Below are 15,378 nucleotides of genomic sequence, written 5' to 3'. Positions count from 1 at the left end.
GAATTGGATAATCTGCAAAAATATCAACTGGATATCCATAAACACACTTGTCATTTTGGCCCCCATTCTGATATCAAAGATGTTTGAGGCAGATTTTAAATTCATATTTAAATGAATGTCAGCTTGTTCTACAAACAGTTCCTCTAAACGAGAATTTAAAAAAGAAAAGAAAGCTGTCAAAGAATCTTCAACTAGTCAAGTTTATTTTCTGACTTTTTTTCCTTAAAAAAATAAAATGATTTTCACATTAGGATTCTCAAAATCAAGACTGGACAAAGAGTAAACTAAAAGTCCCAGGGTTACCAAAAATTATTTACTTTATCTCTGGCACTTGTATTAAATGTCTTATTTTTCGATGAAGTGTTTGAGGTCTCTTCTAACATCCAGGGGTAATCGAAATATTTTATTGCTTTTCTTTCTTCTTGCAGTAGTATAGATATTCTTTATGATAAGTGAATAGGAAACGTTGGACTCATCTTTTAAATTGGAAGGCACATAAAATAAGTACAAGCTGCCTGCTATGAGGGAAGATGCAGTCCAGGACTGCCATAGTTATATAGTGAAGTGTTAAAGCATTTCCACAGTGTGGTACTTGAGTGCACTAAAAATAGGCAACCCTGAACTACACTGCAGTTGAAGGACAAGCTAAAAATAGAAAATAAACTTGAAAAATAATTATATAAATAGAGTACTGAGACTAACAACTCAACCCACAGAATTAAATTCACTAATAAAATTTTTTATTTTTATCAAATGCAGAAAACAGAGTACCAATTAAATATTTCAGAGAAATGTTGGCTATAGAAGTATATTCTAAATTTAAGATTAATTGACATTAGGCAGTGACTATTTATACTACAATTTGGAATTGGGCTTCTTTAACCTTTTTAGCTGAGAGGTCCCTTTATATCTGCTATAAAGAACAAAAAAAAAACAAAAATATAAAAAGAACCAACACCAAACGGATAATTCTTCTCAGCTACACAGATATAACTGATCTAGAAGAAGTAGCTAAAAACCCAATCGTGATTTGGATTATCACAGTTTTACTCTTGTATTCAATTCCCAGTAAATAATAAGGACTGGGAAGAGCCTCAAAATATTATTTAGCATAAATTTCGCCACTATAGGGATGGCATCAAATGGTTTGAAATTCTTCATATCACCTTAAAAAAACTATCTAAAATGATCATTTTAAAAATTGTTATTGACTCTTGGCTTCGTATTTCACTTCTCTCTTGCTTTTGCATTTTGTATTTCCACCAAGATACTATCAGTTCTTAGCCCTGTTTCTCTTTCCTTCCAAGTCTCTTCCAGGGCCACTTAGCCTCTAAGACCAGAACTCCATCAGCTCACATTTGGATTTGGCAAGGGATTTTCTGCCTTTTTCACTTCCAGTGGAAAAGATTAATTTATTTACAATTATGTTACCTTTCTGCTCAAAAGGCTCAGATTACTTAGAATTTAAATTCTTAACCTGGAATTTCAGAACTTCTAAACTTGATTTTTATTTTTAGCAGCAATCAATTATACATTTATCTTTATTTAACCAATATATTAATTAATTTCAACCCCTGAATCCACCATCTAATTCATAACATAGAATAATAAAATATTACTAATAATTTTCTCATGAGCTCCTTACCTACCCTACTCCTATGTTTCTTCCTCATTCTCAGAGGTCACCACTTTCCTAAACTTGGTGTTCATCATGCTTCACTTTTTAAAAGTTTTGGCATATAAATGTGTATATAAATAATAGCTCTCTAATTTTATAAAAAGGCTATTTTGTCTTCCATGGCTTGCATCAATTTTTTTTTCCCTTAAGATTTGGTTACTAAAATTCATCTATATTGTTGCATGTGGTTATAATTAATTTTCAGTTTTGTATAATATTATGTTGGACAAATATATCAGAATCAGGTTTTGGGTTGTTTCTTTCCTTCTCCCTCGCCCCCCCATTACTAAAGTGTGCAAAGTGTATTGCAAACATTCTTGAACATGCCTCATGGAAAGCATTCCTGCTTTGGTTTCTCTTGGATATGTGCCTAAGAGTGAAATTGTTGAGTTTTAGGTTGTACCAGTAAGAGTCCTGGCAGGAACAAGATCAAATTGTGTAACTGAGGAAAGTTTAATAAAGGAACAATTACAGGACAGTGAAGCATGCTAAGACTAGCAAGGGCGGGGAGCCATAACCATCCCTATCCCTGAAGAGAAAGGTGCAATTACTGGAACCTGATGGGGGCAGCTGCAGCAATAGGAGCACATTACCCAACAGAGTTGATTCAGTAGAACTCAATCAACAGCATGACAAGAGAGGAAGCTGATCTCACTAAAAACTCTGACCTCCATCAACTGTTCTCTCCTATGTTTTTCCAGGGTCTCTCATTGGCTGAGCCCAACCAGAACCAACATACCAGGGAGACCATTGATAAAGCCTTTAAAGGTAAGCTTCCAAGAACTCAGAGGAGGGTAGAGAAGGTTGGAGACTGGATCTAGAGAGGGAAAAGGTTATATGCAAATGTTAAATATTATATAATTCCATTCTGTTTTTCAAAGTATTTGTACCAATTTCTACTATACAGAAGTGTATAAGAGATTCTGTTGAGCCATATTCTTTCCAAAACCTAGTATTATTAAATTTCTGAATTTTTTCAGTAGATTCAAATGGTCTATCTTCTTGTGGTCTTGATTTGCATTCCCTTGATTACCGATGAAGCTGAGCTTTTCTTCATGCTTATTAGCTAGAAATATTAACTTGCCTATAAAATTCCCATTCGTGTGTTGGGAACTTAACAAGTTTATTCTAAAATTTATATAGAAGGCTATAGTAGAAGACAGTATGATATTGGTAAAGGAATAAACATCTTAACCGATGGAACAAAAAAAGAGACCTCAAACAGACTTATTAATTTCGGAAACTTCAAAAATGGTAGAGATGATACGTAAAGTATCTGAGGAAAGGCATGGCTTATATTGTAAACTCCTTGAGAGCAGGGGCCACACTCTTCTAAAGCACCTAGCACAGTTCTGTGAGATGCCCAGTTAATATTTACTAGCAATGTGTCACAACGCCTTGTAGAAATTAACATCTATCCTTCATGTTTCAAAATGGCAGGATAACTGGTGTCAGAAATGTTGGTCACTTCATTATGATTTTTCCCAAGATCTAGCAATTGAGATCAGGTTACAAAGGCTAGGGATTTGCCCTATAAGAAGAGATACTCAATGCAAAACAAACAAAGAAACAAAGAAACAAAACCCAAAGAACCAAAAACAGACAAACAAAAAAACAAAAACAAAAACTTTTTGAAGATTGATTGTTGAAGTACAAAGTTAAGACTGGAAAATGGCAGCAGAGTATAGTGGAAAAAATGAAGGCCATGAAATTAAATATCCTTCTTCAATTCAACCTCAGCACCATCACTGGTGAGTTCCTTAGCTGCTCTGAGTCTCATGTGTAAAATGGGATGATAAAACCTACCCAAAGGTTACCTAGCAGAGTAGATGGTGCATAGGTTGTACTTAACAAATTTAATTTTCCTTACTTATCCCTCTTACAAATATTTCTGTGTTCAATCAGTTCTGGGAGTATATTATTTTTAGTTAAGACTGAATCATAAAACTGTTCAATAAACTTTGCTAATAGCAAGTTTCTTTTGCAGGTTGATACTTGTATCACATCATTTCTCCTGACTTGCCTAAAATTCTTAATTGGTGGAAGGGAAACAAATAGCCACAAATTAAGTCTCTCCCTGTCTACATACCTATAGTGCAACTGGTTGCTATAACTGGAGTGTTTCAATAATTTATTCTTAACATTATTATGAATAATTTCAAACATATAGAAAAGTTAAAAACCATGTGTAATTATAACCCACATACTTATTTAATTTAACAATTGCTGAGGTTAATAAGGCCATTAGCATGATTTCAAAAGTATATTATTTCCCAATGACTTGTAGATAACTAAAACCCACCAACAGAAGTCATCCAAATGGTTCTTCACTGTGAATTCTTCAATGGACCTTTCCCCATTTATTACATGAGGTTTTTTTCTGATGATGGACCATCAGAGACCAAAGCTCAAGCTCTCTTTTCTGTAATGCCACTTCTCGGTTTCTTAGCTGGGCCCGGGCTTGCTCTCTTTTTTTCCGCACATGGCAAATGCTTCTTCTTGCTTCCATTTACTCCTTCCAGATTTTCAGTGAAATAGTAGAGCTGCCAGATTTAGGGTGGGGTGGGGGAGGGAACCACACAAAAAAATGTTCAGTTAAATTTGAATTTCATATAAGTGATTAATTTTTTAGTATAAATATGCTCAAATATTGCATGGGACATACTTATACTAAAAAGTAATGTATTGTTTATCTGAAATTCAAATTTAAGTGGGCATCCTGCATTTTATCTGGCAATGCTATAAAATAGACAAGTCCAAAGAACTTCTAAGGGGGCCGTAGACCTCTTTGATATCTGAGCTCTCATGCTCTCAGGTCTGGAAACAATATGAGAGAAGATAAAGAAAGTGAGAGAAACTATTCCTACACCACAAATATTAAGGAATTAAGTTAGAATTGTTTCGAGCTGGTTAGAAGCTAGACAGAGTGTCTGTGGTGTACTTGTGTTGGATTTAACAAATAGTCTGTGGGACTCTGGGAGAAATAGGGTATGTAAATCCAGATCGAATGAATTTGTTATTAGGGCGGAGTCACATGTGAATAAGAGTTATATCGTGTCTATTGCCAAACTAACGCTGTATAACAATCAACCATGAAACCTCGGCGGCATAGCTAGAGGGCAGCATTTATTGGTTACACATTGGTGTCAGCTAGGGGTGGTTATGTGGGCCTGCTTTTCATGGCTGGACTTGCTTAAGTCTGAGGGTCTGTCGAATGCTCTAGGCTGGCCTCAGTTGGGAGCTCTGCTCTATGCATCTCTAATCTTCTAAAGACTATTCATTCAGCTAGCCCAGAGATGTTTTTCTCACAGCAACATTTCAGGTACAGGGAGAGCGAGCAAACATGCAAACATTTGAGGCCTAGTCTAAGAACTGGCACAGAATCATTTTTACCTCATTCTATTAGTCACGAAACCTGCTTCTGCGGGTGGAGAAATGGGCTCTCTTTAGTGAAAGACGAGCAAAGTGTCATGGCCAGAAGTATGAATGCAGGTGAAGGTAAGAATTGGGGCCATCACTATAATCTAGCACAAGGAGTGCGCAGGAATAAAAGAATAAATTGGGAACTAAAGAAGTTGCTTGTTTTGAAAACTAAATTTGTTTGGAATTGTAGCACTTTTTCTTTTCCGAGATGAGTAATTTGCAAGACTTCCAAATGAATTTCTCCAGTTTGTGAAGCAGAAATGCCAACAGTTCTACACAAATTACCAGAATGTTTCACAATTCCTCTCGAAATACCTGTCAGAAAAGTTCTTTTGAGGAAGCACATGGTGGCATTTTTTCTTGCCATAAACAAAATATATCTATCCATATGAAGCGTCTGAGGTGTTAAGGGTGAAAACTTGAAGGAAAGTTGTAACATTTAAAAGAAAAGGAAGACCAACTGAAGATCCAGAATAAGTAGGTTACTATTTTGGTGTCCCTTGTCATGGAGCACCATTTTCTCCATCATTTGCAAAGTTTGGCCATTGGAAAGAGCAGACTGGAAATCACATTTGGGCTTCTGCCAGTTATCTTGTCGTGTGACCTTTGTAAAGAAGCAATCTCTTTGTGTACTTTTTTGTTCTATATGTGGATCAAATAACAAAAATTCTGTATAAACTCTAAAGCACCCAATAAATATGAGCTATCTGTACATCAAAAATAATCCCAGAGGGGAAAAAAAAACTCGCTGTCCATGGAATCTTCATTGTGACCTCTCATTGCAAGTCACCTTTTAAGTCATTTATCAAAGGCAATAAAGTGTAAAAACGATGAGTTTGATTCTTAGCCTTTTTTGTATATGTCTCTACTGGTAGTGGATAGAAAATGAACTGGCATTAGACAAAAAATTGTTATCAATTGAGACTTTCAGTTTCGAATACAGTTTTGAATGTAGTTGACCCGTGAGCTTGAACTGCATGAGTCCGCTTATACCGACTTTTTTTCAATACATACAAACAGCGCTACAAATGTATTTTCTCTTCCTCGTGGTTTTCATAACATTTTCTCTTACTTTTTAAAGACTATAGTATATAACACATATAACACGCAAACCGTGTGTTAATCGACTATTTATGTAATTAGTAAGGCTTCTGGTCAACAGAAGTTAAGTTTTGGGAGAGTCAAAAGATACAGGCAGATTTTTGACTGTGTTGGGGAGCAGTATCCCTGACCCTGTGCTGTTCAAAGGTCGACTTTACAAGCAACTGTAGGTCTCAGGAAAAAGACCAGTCTCATTCAAGGGCTCAGATCCAGTGGCAGAGTATGGATTCTGTTGTCATCCCTGGTGGCCGAGGCCAAATCTGGCCTTAAAATGAGGGAGAGGGTCACTCTTCAGAATGATGGAGAGTATATTAGATAAATAATACTTCTTCACTAATAGTATTAAAAATAGCTTTTAAAAATGAATTGTTTACCAAACTCTTAAAATTCATTTACTCCTTACAACCACTCCTATAAGGTAGATGTATTGTTAATTCAATTTTTCAAAGGTGAAATGAGGCACAGAGAAAATAAGTAATTTGCCCAAGATCCAATGATCTGTAAATAGCAGAGCTGTGATTTGAACCCAGGTGTCTTGACTCTAGCCTGAACTGTATACAACAAGAAACAATAGTAGAATGGGAAACTGAAATATGATAGGGTAGATCTGTGTGTGCAAAAAAAAAAAAAAAAAAAAAGCCTTTTCTAGAACATGCTGGTGTGAAAGGCAACTTGCTAAATAGTATTAGTGTGACTTTAATGCTAAAAACAACGGTAACAACAAAGCTCTACAAAAAAACCCCACAAAAGCTCAAACAAATCTATAAATATGTATTGAATATAAATACAAATATTAACATTGATAAGTTACCTCTGGAGAGGGGAGTGAGATGCTGGAGACAGAAAAGAGGGTATTTCATTTTATACCCTATAATTTATAAAGAATCTAGATAATTTAAAAATATTAAAATAAACTGATGGGGGGAAGGAGGAAGAGCAAACTGCCTGGACATCAAAAATTAAATATGACAATTAAAAGTTGGTTTTAGATCATTCCTGTATCTTACTTTTGCTGTTACTTGAGGATATGGCTGGTGAAAACCACTTGTCTCAAATTTTCTTCCTGTTAGAAAGGGTAGCACGTGTTTTTCTCTTGAAACAGCGTGAATAAGGCAACTTTTTCAGAATGTATGAGTATTAATAGTTTACGTATATATCTCCCTAAGTCCCTTGTAATCTTTTAAAAATAATTCAATTATGAACTATTTTAAATATGCTAAAATCTGGAGTAAAGCAAATATTTGTTTTCAAATAGCAGTTTATAAAATAAAATACTACAAACACAGTTGATGCGTCCTATAAATCTCCCGAATCCAATCCTCATTTCTTGGTTCCCACCAGTAAACCTGTGTATTTTATTTTTTCTATACGTACAGCCATAATATATGGTATCATTTCACATATTTTATACTTTATATAACTGTTATCATAAAACATGTATTGTTCAGCAACTTGCTTTTTTATTTTTGAGATGTATCTATGTTGGCACTCATAACTCATTCATTCATTTTAACCATTGTACAGAATTTTATCATATGAATGTACCACCAATGTCGGTGCTGGTTAGGTCTCCTTTCTGCTGTTATACACAAGACTGCCAAGAACAGTTTTGTATATGTCTCCTTATGCATATGCATAAGTACTTGTTTAAGGTAATATGGTAAGAGATCTTTATTTTACTAGATACTACAAATTTGATAGCTGTGCCAGTGTGCTTCCCACCAACAAGTTCCCACTGCTTCATTGTCGTCGACAGCACTTGTTGCTTTCAAACTCACATTTTTGCTACTCTGATGGGTGTAATGTGGTACCCTTGTTTTTAACTTGTGTTTCCTTGATTATTAGTGAAGAGTATTTTTTCTATAAGTTTGTTGGCCTTTCAGATTATCTCTTGTAAGAAATACTTTTGTTTTTTCGGTGTATGCTTATTTCCATTGGGCAATCTTTTCACGAGTTTTAAGAATTTCTACATTTTTATATATTATCCCTTCTATACATTAAAACATCTTGGGGCTTATTTTTTCACTTTTATAGTAATTAATGTACATATACATTTTAAATTTTCATTTATTTAAATTTATCATATCTTTTATGACAGTGCCTTTGTGTTTTATCTAAGTAATTTTTTCATGCTGAGTTCTAAAAATGTTGAATATATTCATCTAAGTTTTTAAATATTACTTTAAAAAGTTGTCTTTAATCCAACTCAAATATATTTGTTTATGGTTTGAGGTAGTGATCCAAATTTATTATTTTCTAAGTGGAAAATCAATTACATAAACACAATTTTTCAAGAAGTCACTCCTTTCCCTACTAGTTTATAATGACACAACTTAGGTTTCCATATTTGAGGGTCTCTCTAAGTCTGATTCAAAGAAATAGCAGCAATATTTAACACTTAACATGCACTTGCCACGTATCAGGAACTTTGCTAAGCATCTTACATGATGAGATCATGCATTTTGCAGTTATAATACCTGAGTTTACATGTTCACTAGAGAACCTTGATAAATGGTAGGTATTACTATTACTAGTTTATTTACTGGCTAATAGAGAGGTGTTCATCAGGTGAAGTGCACAAATAAGCTGGCTGCTTTGTGCACACAAACTGCATTAAAAAAAAATCCCAAATACATAACTTGCTTTTATTAAATGGGGGTGTGGGGGGTGGGGGAGGAATCAACACATTTTCCAGAGGCAGATTTCTCAGTAGGTTTAGTGAAAACCAACTTAACATCAGCATGTTTGACAAAGCTTTTAGAATAAGTGAGCAATCAAATTCTTAAAGTAGGAATAGAACATCAACAAGCTCCAGACCCCAGAAGAGTTATAAGCCAACAAATTAGGCATTGTTTTGCTTAACATTTTTAGCTTTAATGTAAATATATATTATTATTTAGACTATTGGCATCTGTACTACATAATGACTTTATCATTTTACTTTAATTAAAACCAGGATTTCTGGAATTTCCAAGTAGTCTTTAAAGCTTTCCAATATGGACATAAACTAACCCCTATTCCTCTCTACATATCAAATGTGAAATAACTGTCACAATATATCAACATTTTCACAGGGAGATTTTTAAGGCTCTGGCACATAAAATGTATAATATCTATGCAGCAGTAATGCCACAATTATGTACAGAAAATATTTAGAATTCTGTGCAATTTAAATTCTAAAGATTAAAAAAACAAGTGTTCCACGATAATAAAATATTAAAATACCATGTGCTTGCCATAAATTTGACACTGATTTTGTAATTACACAAAGAACGCACAAGATAAGACTTGTACACTAAATGATTCATCATTGAAATTAACAGTTGAACCGAATATACTTATTTGACATCATTAATTTTCTAAACCATACTTTCAGCACAAAACTGGCTTTACTATAACATAAATATCTGCAATTAAACTGTGACATTGAGGCAGCCAATGTCAGATCTAGGCTTGCCTAGTTATTCATGTATTGTACAAATATTAGTCTATGACTCTTAATTTATCCTTTTGTCGAAGTCACCATTGCAGAGAATGTGTTAATAAGTGGAATCAACAAAATGTGACGATTTCTCATTTGAAAAAAATGAAAATCATTAACACCTTGGCTTAAAGTTCTAAAGCAGCATATTTAGCTCTTAAGGCAAGAAAGGTAAAAAATGTTATAAATTATAAATTCCGGTAATTCTTCTTTTGGCATTATAAGCCACAGCACAAATTCTTAGACTTTAATAGATAATATATTAGGGTACATCTGAATATACATTTGCCAACATTCTCCAGTAACATGAAGTTGTTCTGTGAAGTGGACGAGGTGAAGTGGAGTATGGTAGGGCGATATTTAATGGCTGTCCTGGGCATCAAGGGACATGGAATGGCTGAGTCTTGACCTTCCATTCACAGCTATTGTATTTGATGGAACAGTAACCTAAGAGAAAGAAACACACTTTGCACCCATCAATTTAAACTGGGACAGCTATCTAATTTTCAATTTTCAACAATTACCACATTTTAACTTCTGCTTAATTGTAAATGCTAACATTTCGTATTTATTATGCAATAAATTACAAATAATCAAGAAAAAATGTTCACTGTACCATGAAATTAAAATGAGAAAGTTGTTATTTCCACAACAAATAAGTTAAATAATCTATTAACACATCTTAGTCTTTACAAAATTGCCAAATCAACTCAAAGGACAAGAGCACAAACAGACTGCAGGCCAAGCTGTTAAAGAGCATTTTTAACTAGATTAATTCTGGCTTCTTGAAAGTGCCTTGGAGAATGTAGAAAAATAAAGTGAATTCCACAAAGCAGTGAATTTAATGATTTTTGTAGTGATGGTGTATATTAACTTGAAGTTCCCCTCATAGGCATCTCTTATTTATAAGGAAAAAATAAACAAAAAACAGCTTTGGTTTTTAAAATACTACCATATGAAGGGCTGAATATGTCAAATCTATGACTGTTATGCCAAAAAGGAGGTTAAATTTTGTTTTTTATTATTATTTTCTAGTAATTAAACCCCTAAGTTCCAAAATTTTATGGCAAAGTCTCCTATATATAAAGTGTAAGTGACTAAGAAACACTATAACAAGAATTTCCTAAATAGCTTGAAATCCCCACATTACTTAGAAAAATGTAAAAAGAAAAATCATCTGGGTTTAGTGAATAGGTATAATATGCTGAAATACATAAAATATGACAATATTTTAAGAAAAAGTTTCTCTCTAGATTATAATTTGTCTAGTTTAGATTCATAACCAAACATTATCATCTCGCTAGAACTGAAGTACAGATTCTGCCTAGCAACAGAGTAAGTTAGTGAAAAGGAAAACAAAGTTGGCAAATTTAGTTTGGATTTGTTCTCATTGTGCTTCATTTCTCGCCTTTTACTAAGTGAAGATTGGTCATCTAATGTAGTTAATTTTCTTGACTGCCTTATAAATCCAGTAATGGAGTGAAGTGTTTTACAATATCAACCTGAAATAAAACAGCTATGAAGAAAAATTGCCACTAGAGGAAGAAGACCTCATCTGTACCCTGCTTAGTATTCATGTGGGATTTCTTTGCATGTGGGATTTCTGTAGCCAGCAAATAACAGACAGGTAATGATTTTTCGTTATGTAACCTTGGTCCAAAAAGCCTCTGTATATGGAAGTCATTTTTGTAATTTTTGCCAAAACTGCAGTTCTCATATTCTTTGTCAAGGAAGGAAATTTGTTTTAAGCATTTAATAAACATACTGATGACTCCAAATGTCTGCAAGTAAAAGATGTCCATTGTTGCCCCATTTATAGTGAAAAACTAGAATCCAGTTAAATGTCCACCAATAAGGAGCAAATAAGCTAATGTGCGTTCATATCATAAATACTATGTAGTCTTAAAAGAATGTATGTAATAAGATGGAGAGCTTCAGAGAACTATATGTTAAGAATGTTTTATGAAGGATTCTATTTTTATTAAAAAGTAAATATATTTACATACTACAGAAGTGGCCTGGAAGATTACACTAAAATCTATTGAGAGCAGTTACTTTGGAGAGAAAAGCAGTATTTTGTTTGATATTTAAAAATTTGTTTACTAAACTGTCAAACATGAGAAGATACCATTAGACTACTATTCTATAAATTCTGTGAAGTCAGAGATCATGTTGATTTTAATGCCACTTTATACTCACTTTATACTCATGTTTGTTTTATTGCCTGGCCCAGCATAGAACAATGAATATTTCTTGAATGGAATACGGTAACTTTTTACAAACATTTATAAAATAAAAAAGTATTGCTTAATTTTTGAGCAATGAACATAAGACACTTATAATAAAGACATGTTTAAAAAGTAACATTTAAGAATTTACTGATGTGAGCATGTTGATTGCTCTATCATTGAAGCTTAAAAATTTTTCAGGAATATCTCCATTGCTTTCTTATTCTCGTAAGAAGCGTTAACTATGGAACTATCATTTATTTTTAGTTAAAAATATATGGAAAGAAATGCCAATCTAAAATCTCTGAAATATTCAAATTCATACTAAGGAAATATGAATAAAAAGCAGACCAATTAAACAAGCAAAACAAGCCAGAACAGTTCTGGGGGACTTATCCAGTTTTTTTCTTCACTTCAGATTTCTATCTAGCCAAAGATGTGTTTTACATTCTGAGGAAACACTTAATATTAAGTACTAAATATCATTTGTCAGTTTATTTTCAGACTTGATTTTTACAAAACTATATTCTACTTGTAATAGTGCAATAACCTTTAGTAATTCAAGCACCATCAGGAACTGAAAGCAGACAAAGAAGTTCTTGTGTCAACACAAGTCGACACAAGTCAACAATACTGAATTACTTAATCTGCCTTATTCTCTGAAAACGATTTACTGATTCATGTAAAAATCTTAACATCAAACACATTTTATAAAATGCTGAACTAAATTTATTAATGCTTCACATGAGGACAAATTTCTGTGACTGCATGGGGGTCAAGTGGGAGTAAGGTATAGAAAAGACCTTAAGAGATATGAAAATATATAGCATATTCATGACTACACTTACACTAGAGCAATCAATTAGATAATTGTTCTAATGTGAACCAACTATTATAATGAAGGTTAATTGCTTGGGTATGAAACAGAGCCATAAGGCAGGTTGGTACCTGGAGTTAAATTCAACATTTGGGTGCCAAAATATGGGCAAATACTGAGCCAACTTTCTGATGAACAATCTAAACCTACTGTCAAAATCACTGGAGATTTTATTTGGCACTATAACTGTTGTTCTATTAAAAAAAATGTTAGAATTTAAAACAAACCAGGAGAAATGTTCAGTACAAGACAGAAATGTAGGACTTAAGCAAAAATCACAAGAAAATAGAGCCTTCTTGTGTCCATTTTTACCAGCTTTTGCAATTTTTTGAAATATAATATTTTTACAGAAAAGTGCACTGAACTTAAATAAATAGCCCAATGAAAACAGACACAAACATGTGTATAACCACCCAGGTGAAGACAGAGATCACCTCCACCTCCCTACTGACCTTATCCCTACCTAACACTTTGACATTTTATTCATCATGGATTTTGCATTAATCTGGACATTTAAAAAATAAAGCATTAAGATATTTATACTGATTACTTAGTGTTTTGAGTGCCTGTCCTGTTCTAATAAGCTCCCTAAAACCCCTTTTCTTCTTCTCTGGAAGTAACCACTATCAGGATTTTTATAATCATATCCTTGCTTTTAAAAATAATTGCCACCTACATATGTATCACTAAAGAATAGAATTTGGTTTTGCATGCTGTCAAACTTTACACATGTATATTTTTATATGTCTCTATCTACACTGTTGCATTTAGCAGTATTTTGTCCAATTTATTGCTATGTAATAGTCCATTCTTTAAATATACTATTATTCTACTATGTTTTGATATTAAGGTCATATTTCTTTGGAGTTTTTACAAACAATATTCCATGAATATTCTCATATGTGAGTCCTGGTACACAAACACACACATTTTTAGCATCTATAACTAGAAGTGATCATGGAGTGAAAGCTGATCATGAAGTGTAGATATTGTGAACTTTTCTAGACCCTGTGTCCATTTTTTGTAGAATAAAATGGATTATGTAAGGAATTTTTATTAAATAAAACTTAGGAGTTGGCACTATATAGACTCAAAACTATTAAAAATCTCCTACAGAAAGAGATAACATTTAGACTCAATGGAACCTAACGTAATGAGTTATAAACAGGATACAATTATAGGATCATCATTTAGGGCCCGCTTTCTGTGTTGATTCACATCCAGCTCATTCTGGAAGCAATGAGAGTTTTATATGTGAAGAGACTGCCAAATCAGGGCCCATAACACACCAAGCATACAGCTGCTTGCCTGTACAATTCTGTTGGCTTAAAAGGCATTTTCAACTTAAGGCACTGTTTTCTACAGTTAGTTCATTGAAATTGATTAATATATCCCCTGGCGTAATACAAAGACACTGCAATTATTTTCCAATGAGTTACTTGGTTCTTCAGTGGGCCTGATATATCACTATTTCTCAGTCCCAGGCAGTGAATACCCAGAGGCAGAGGCTTCATTTTACCCATTTCTGTCTCCCTTTGGTACTTACATGCTTAAAAACGCTTGTCAAATTTATTAAATGAAGAAAATTTTAGACTGAAAATGACTTATTTGAAACTTGTCTTTAATTTACAAGATTACAAATGCATAAATGAGAATGTATGATTAAATATGGGCATATTTCCCCAGAAAAATACAAATGTTATCATCCATAAAGTACCAATTTTAATATTCAAAGCTATACTGAACTTTTTGCTGCCTGGCACCTAAATTCATACTACAAATAATCTACAAAGTCCAACCCTAATCCCCTGAATTATTCATGTTTCTTCGCTCCTGACAGCATGCAACATTTTGCTTTGTCTCCATTTGTGTCCAGTTGGGAGCGCCAAGCCTTCCATGAGAATGGCTATCACTCACAGCTCCACTGAAACACATGGAGGAAACTGACCAGCACAGGCAAGACTGGCCTTAGAGATGTACCTAGGATATCTTCTCCTTTCTCTCTATCCTTTCGGCATTCCTGTTCTTTCACAGATTTCATTTCTGCGGAGCTCAGTGTTTTGCTCAACAAATCTCTTACTCTTCTCTAAATAGCTTCTAAAACGATTAGAGAAGGAATTCACAAAATGAAATGCCCAGGGAGTCAGTGGAATAGTGAATACTTTTCTTGTTTTGGGTATTGAGGAACTTGCAATCAAGATGACTAAAAGGAGAACAAAAAAGATATTTAAGGAGACTACAACCTCTGGTAAGTCCAATTGATAATGCCAGGCTTCAGGCTTCACCACGTGCTCCTTCAGTGGATGAAGGCTGCAGAAGAGGACACTGACCAATAATTCTCTATGACACCTATTTGGTTGGTGTCTGCTTTGAGAATCACACCTCCTCTACTGAAGCTCTCCTACACCTCGGTAAGGAAGAGCTAAACCACTCTGGCAGGGCATTATTAAGACTTGAACTTCTGCACTAGGTCTTATCTATATTCTTCAGATTTTCCCTACATTTTTTGGTTAACCGATAAAACTCTCTCTCCTCCAACCCAATACCATGTATGGTAGTAATTTGAGCACCTTTAGGAGCCATGACTGAA

The 15,378-nt window shown here is 33.9% G+C and overlaps 1 protein-coding gene across 1 annotated transcript in view; it reads right to left on the bottom strand.

Annotated features, from left to right (window-relative positions):
* Window positions 1–8,828: 8,828 nt before the first annotated feature.
* The window catches only part of COBLL1 (cordon-bleu WH2 repeat protein like 1), a 69,019-nt gene continuing 62,469 nt past the window's right edge, over window positions 8,829–15,378 (bottom strand). Inside the window, exon 14 of the mRNA XM_023528474.1 lies at window positions 8,829–10,130. Coding sequence (XP_023384242.1) covers window positions 10,044–10,130 — 87 coding nt within the window. The 3' untranslated portion in view covers window positions 8,829–10,043. The remainder of the gene's footprint in view (window positions 10,131–15,378) is intronic.

Source organism: Pteropus vampyrus, unplaced genomic scaffold (assembly GCF_000151845.1).
Source record: "Pteropus vampyrus isolate Shadow unplaced genomic scaffold, Pvam_2.0 Scaffold2, whole genome shotgun sequence".
In the NCBI taxonomy this organism is placed as follows: Eukaryota; Metazoa; Chordata; class Mammalia; order Chiroptera; family Pteropodidae; genus Pteropus; species Pteropus vampyrus.
This window is presented reverse-complemented; position numbering and strand designations above follow the sequence as displayed.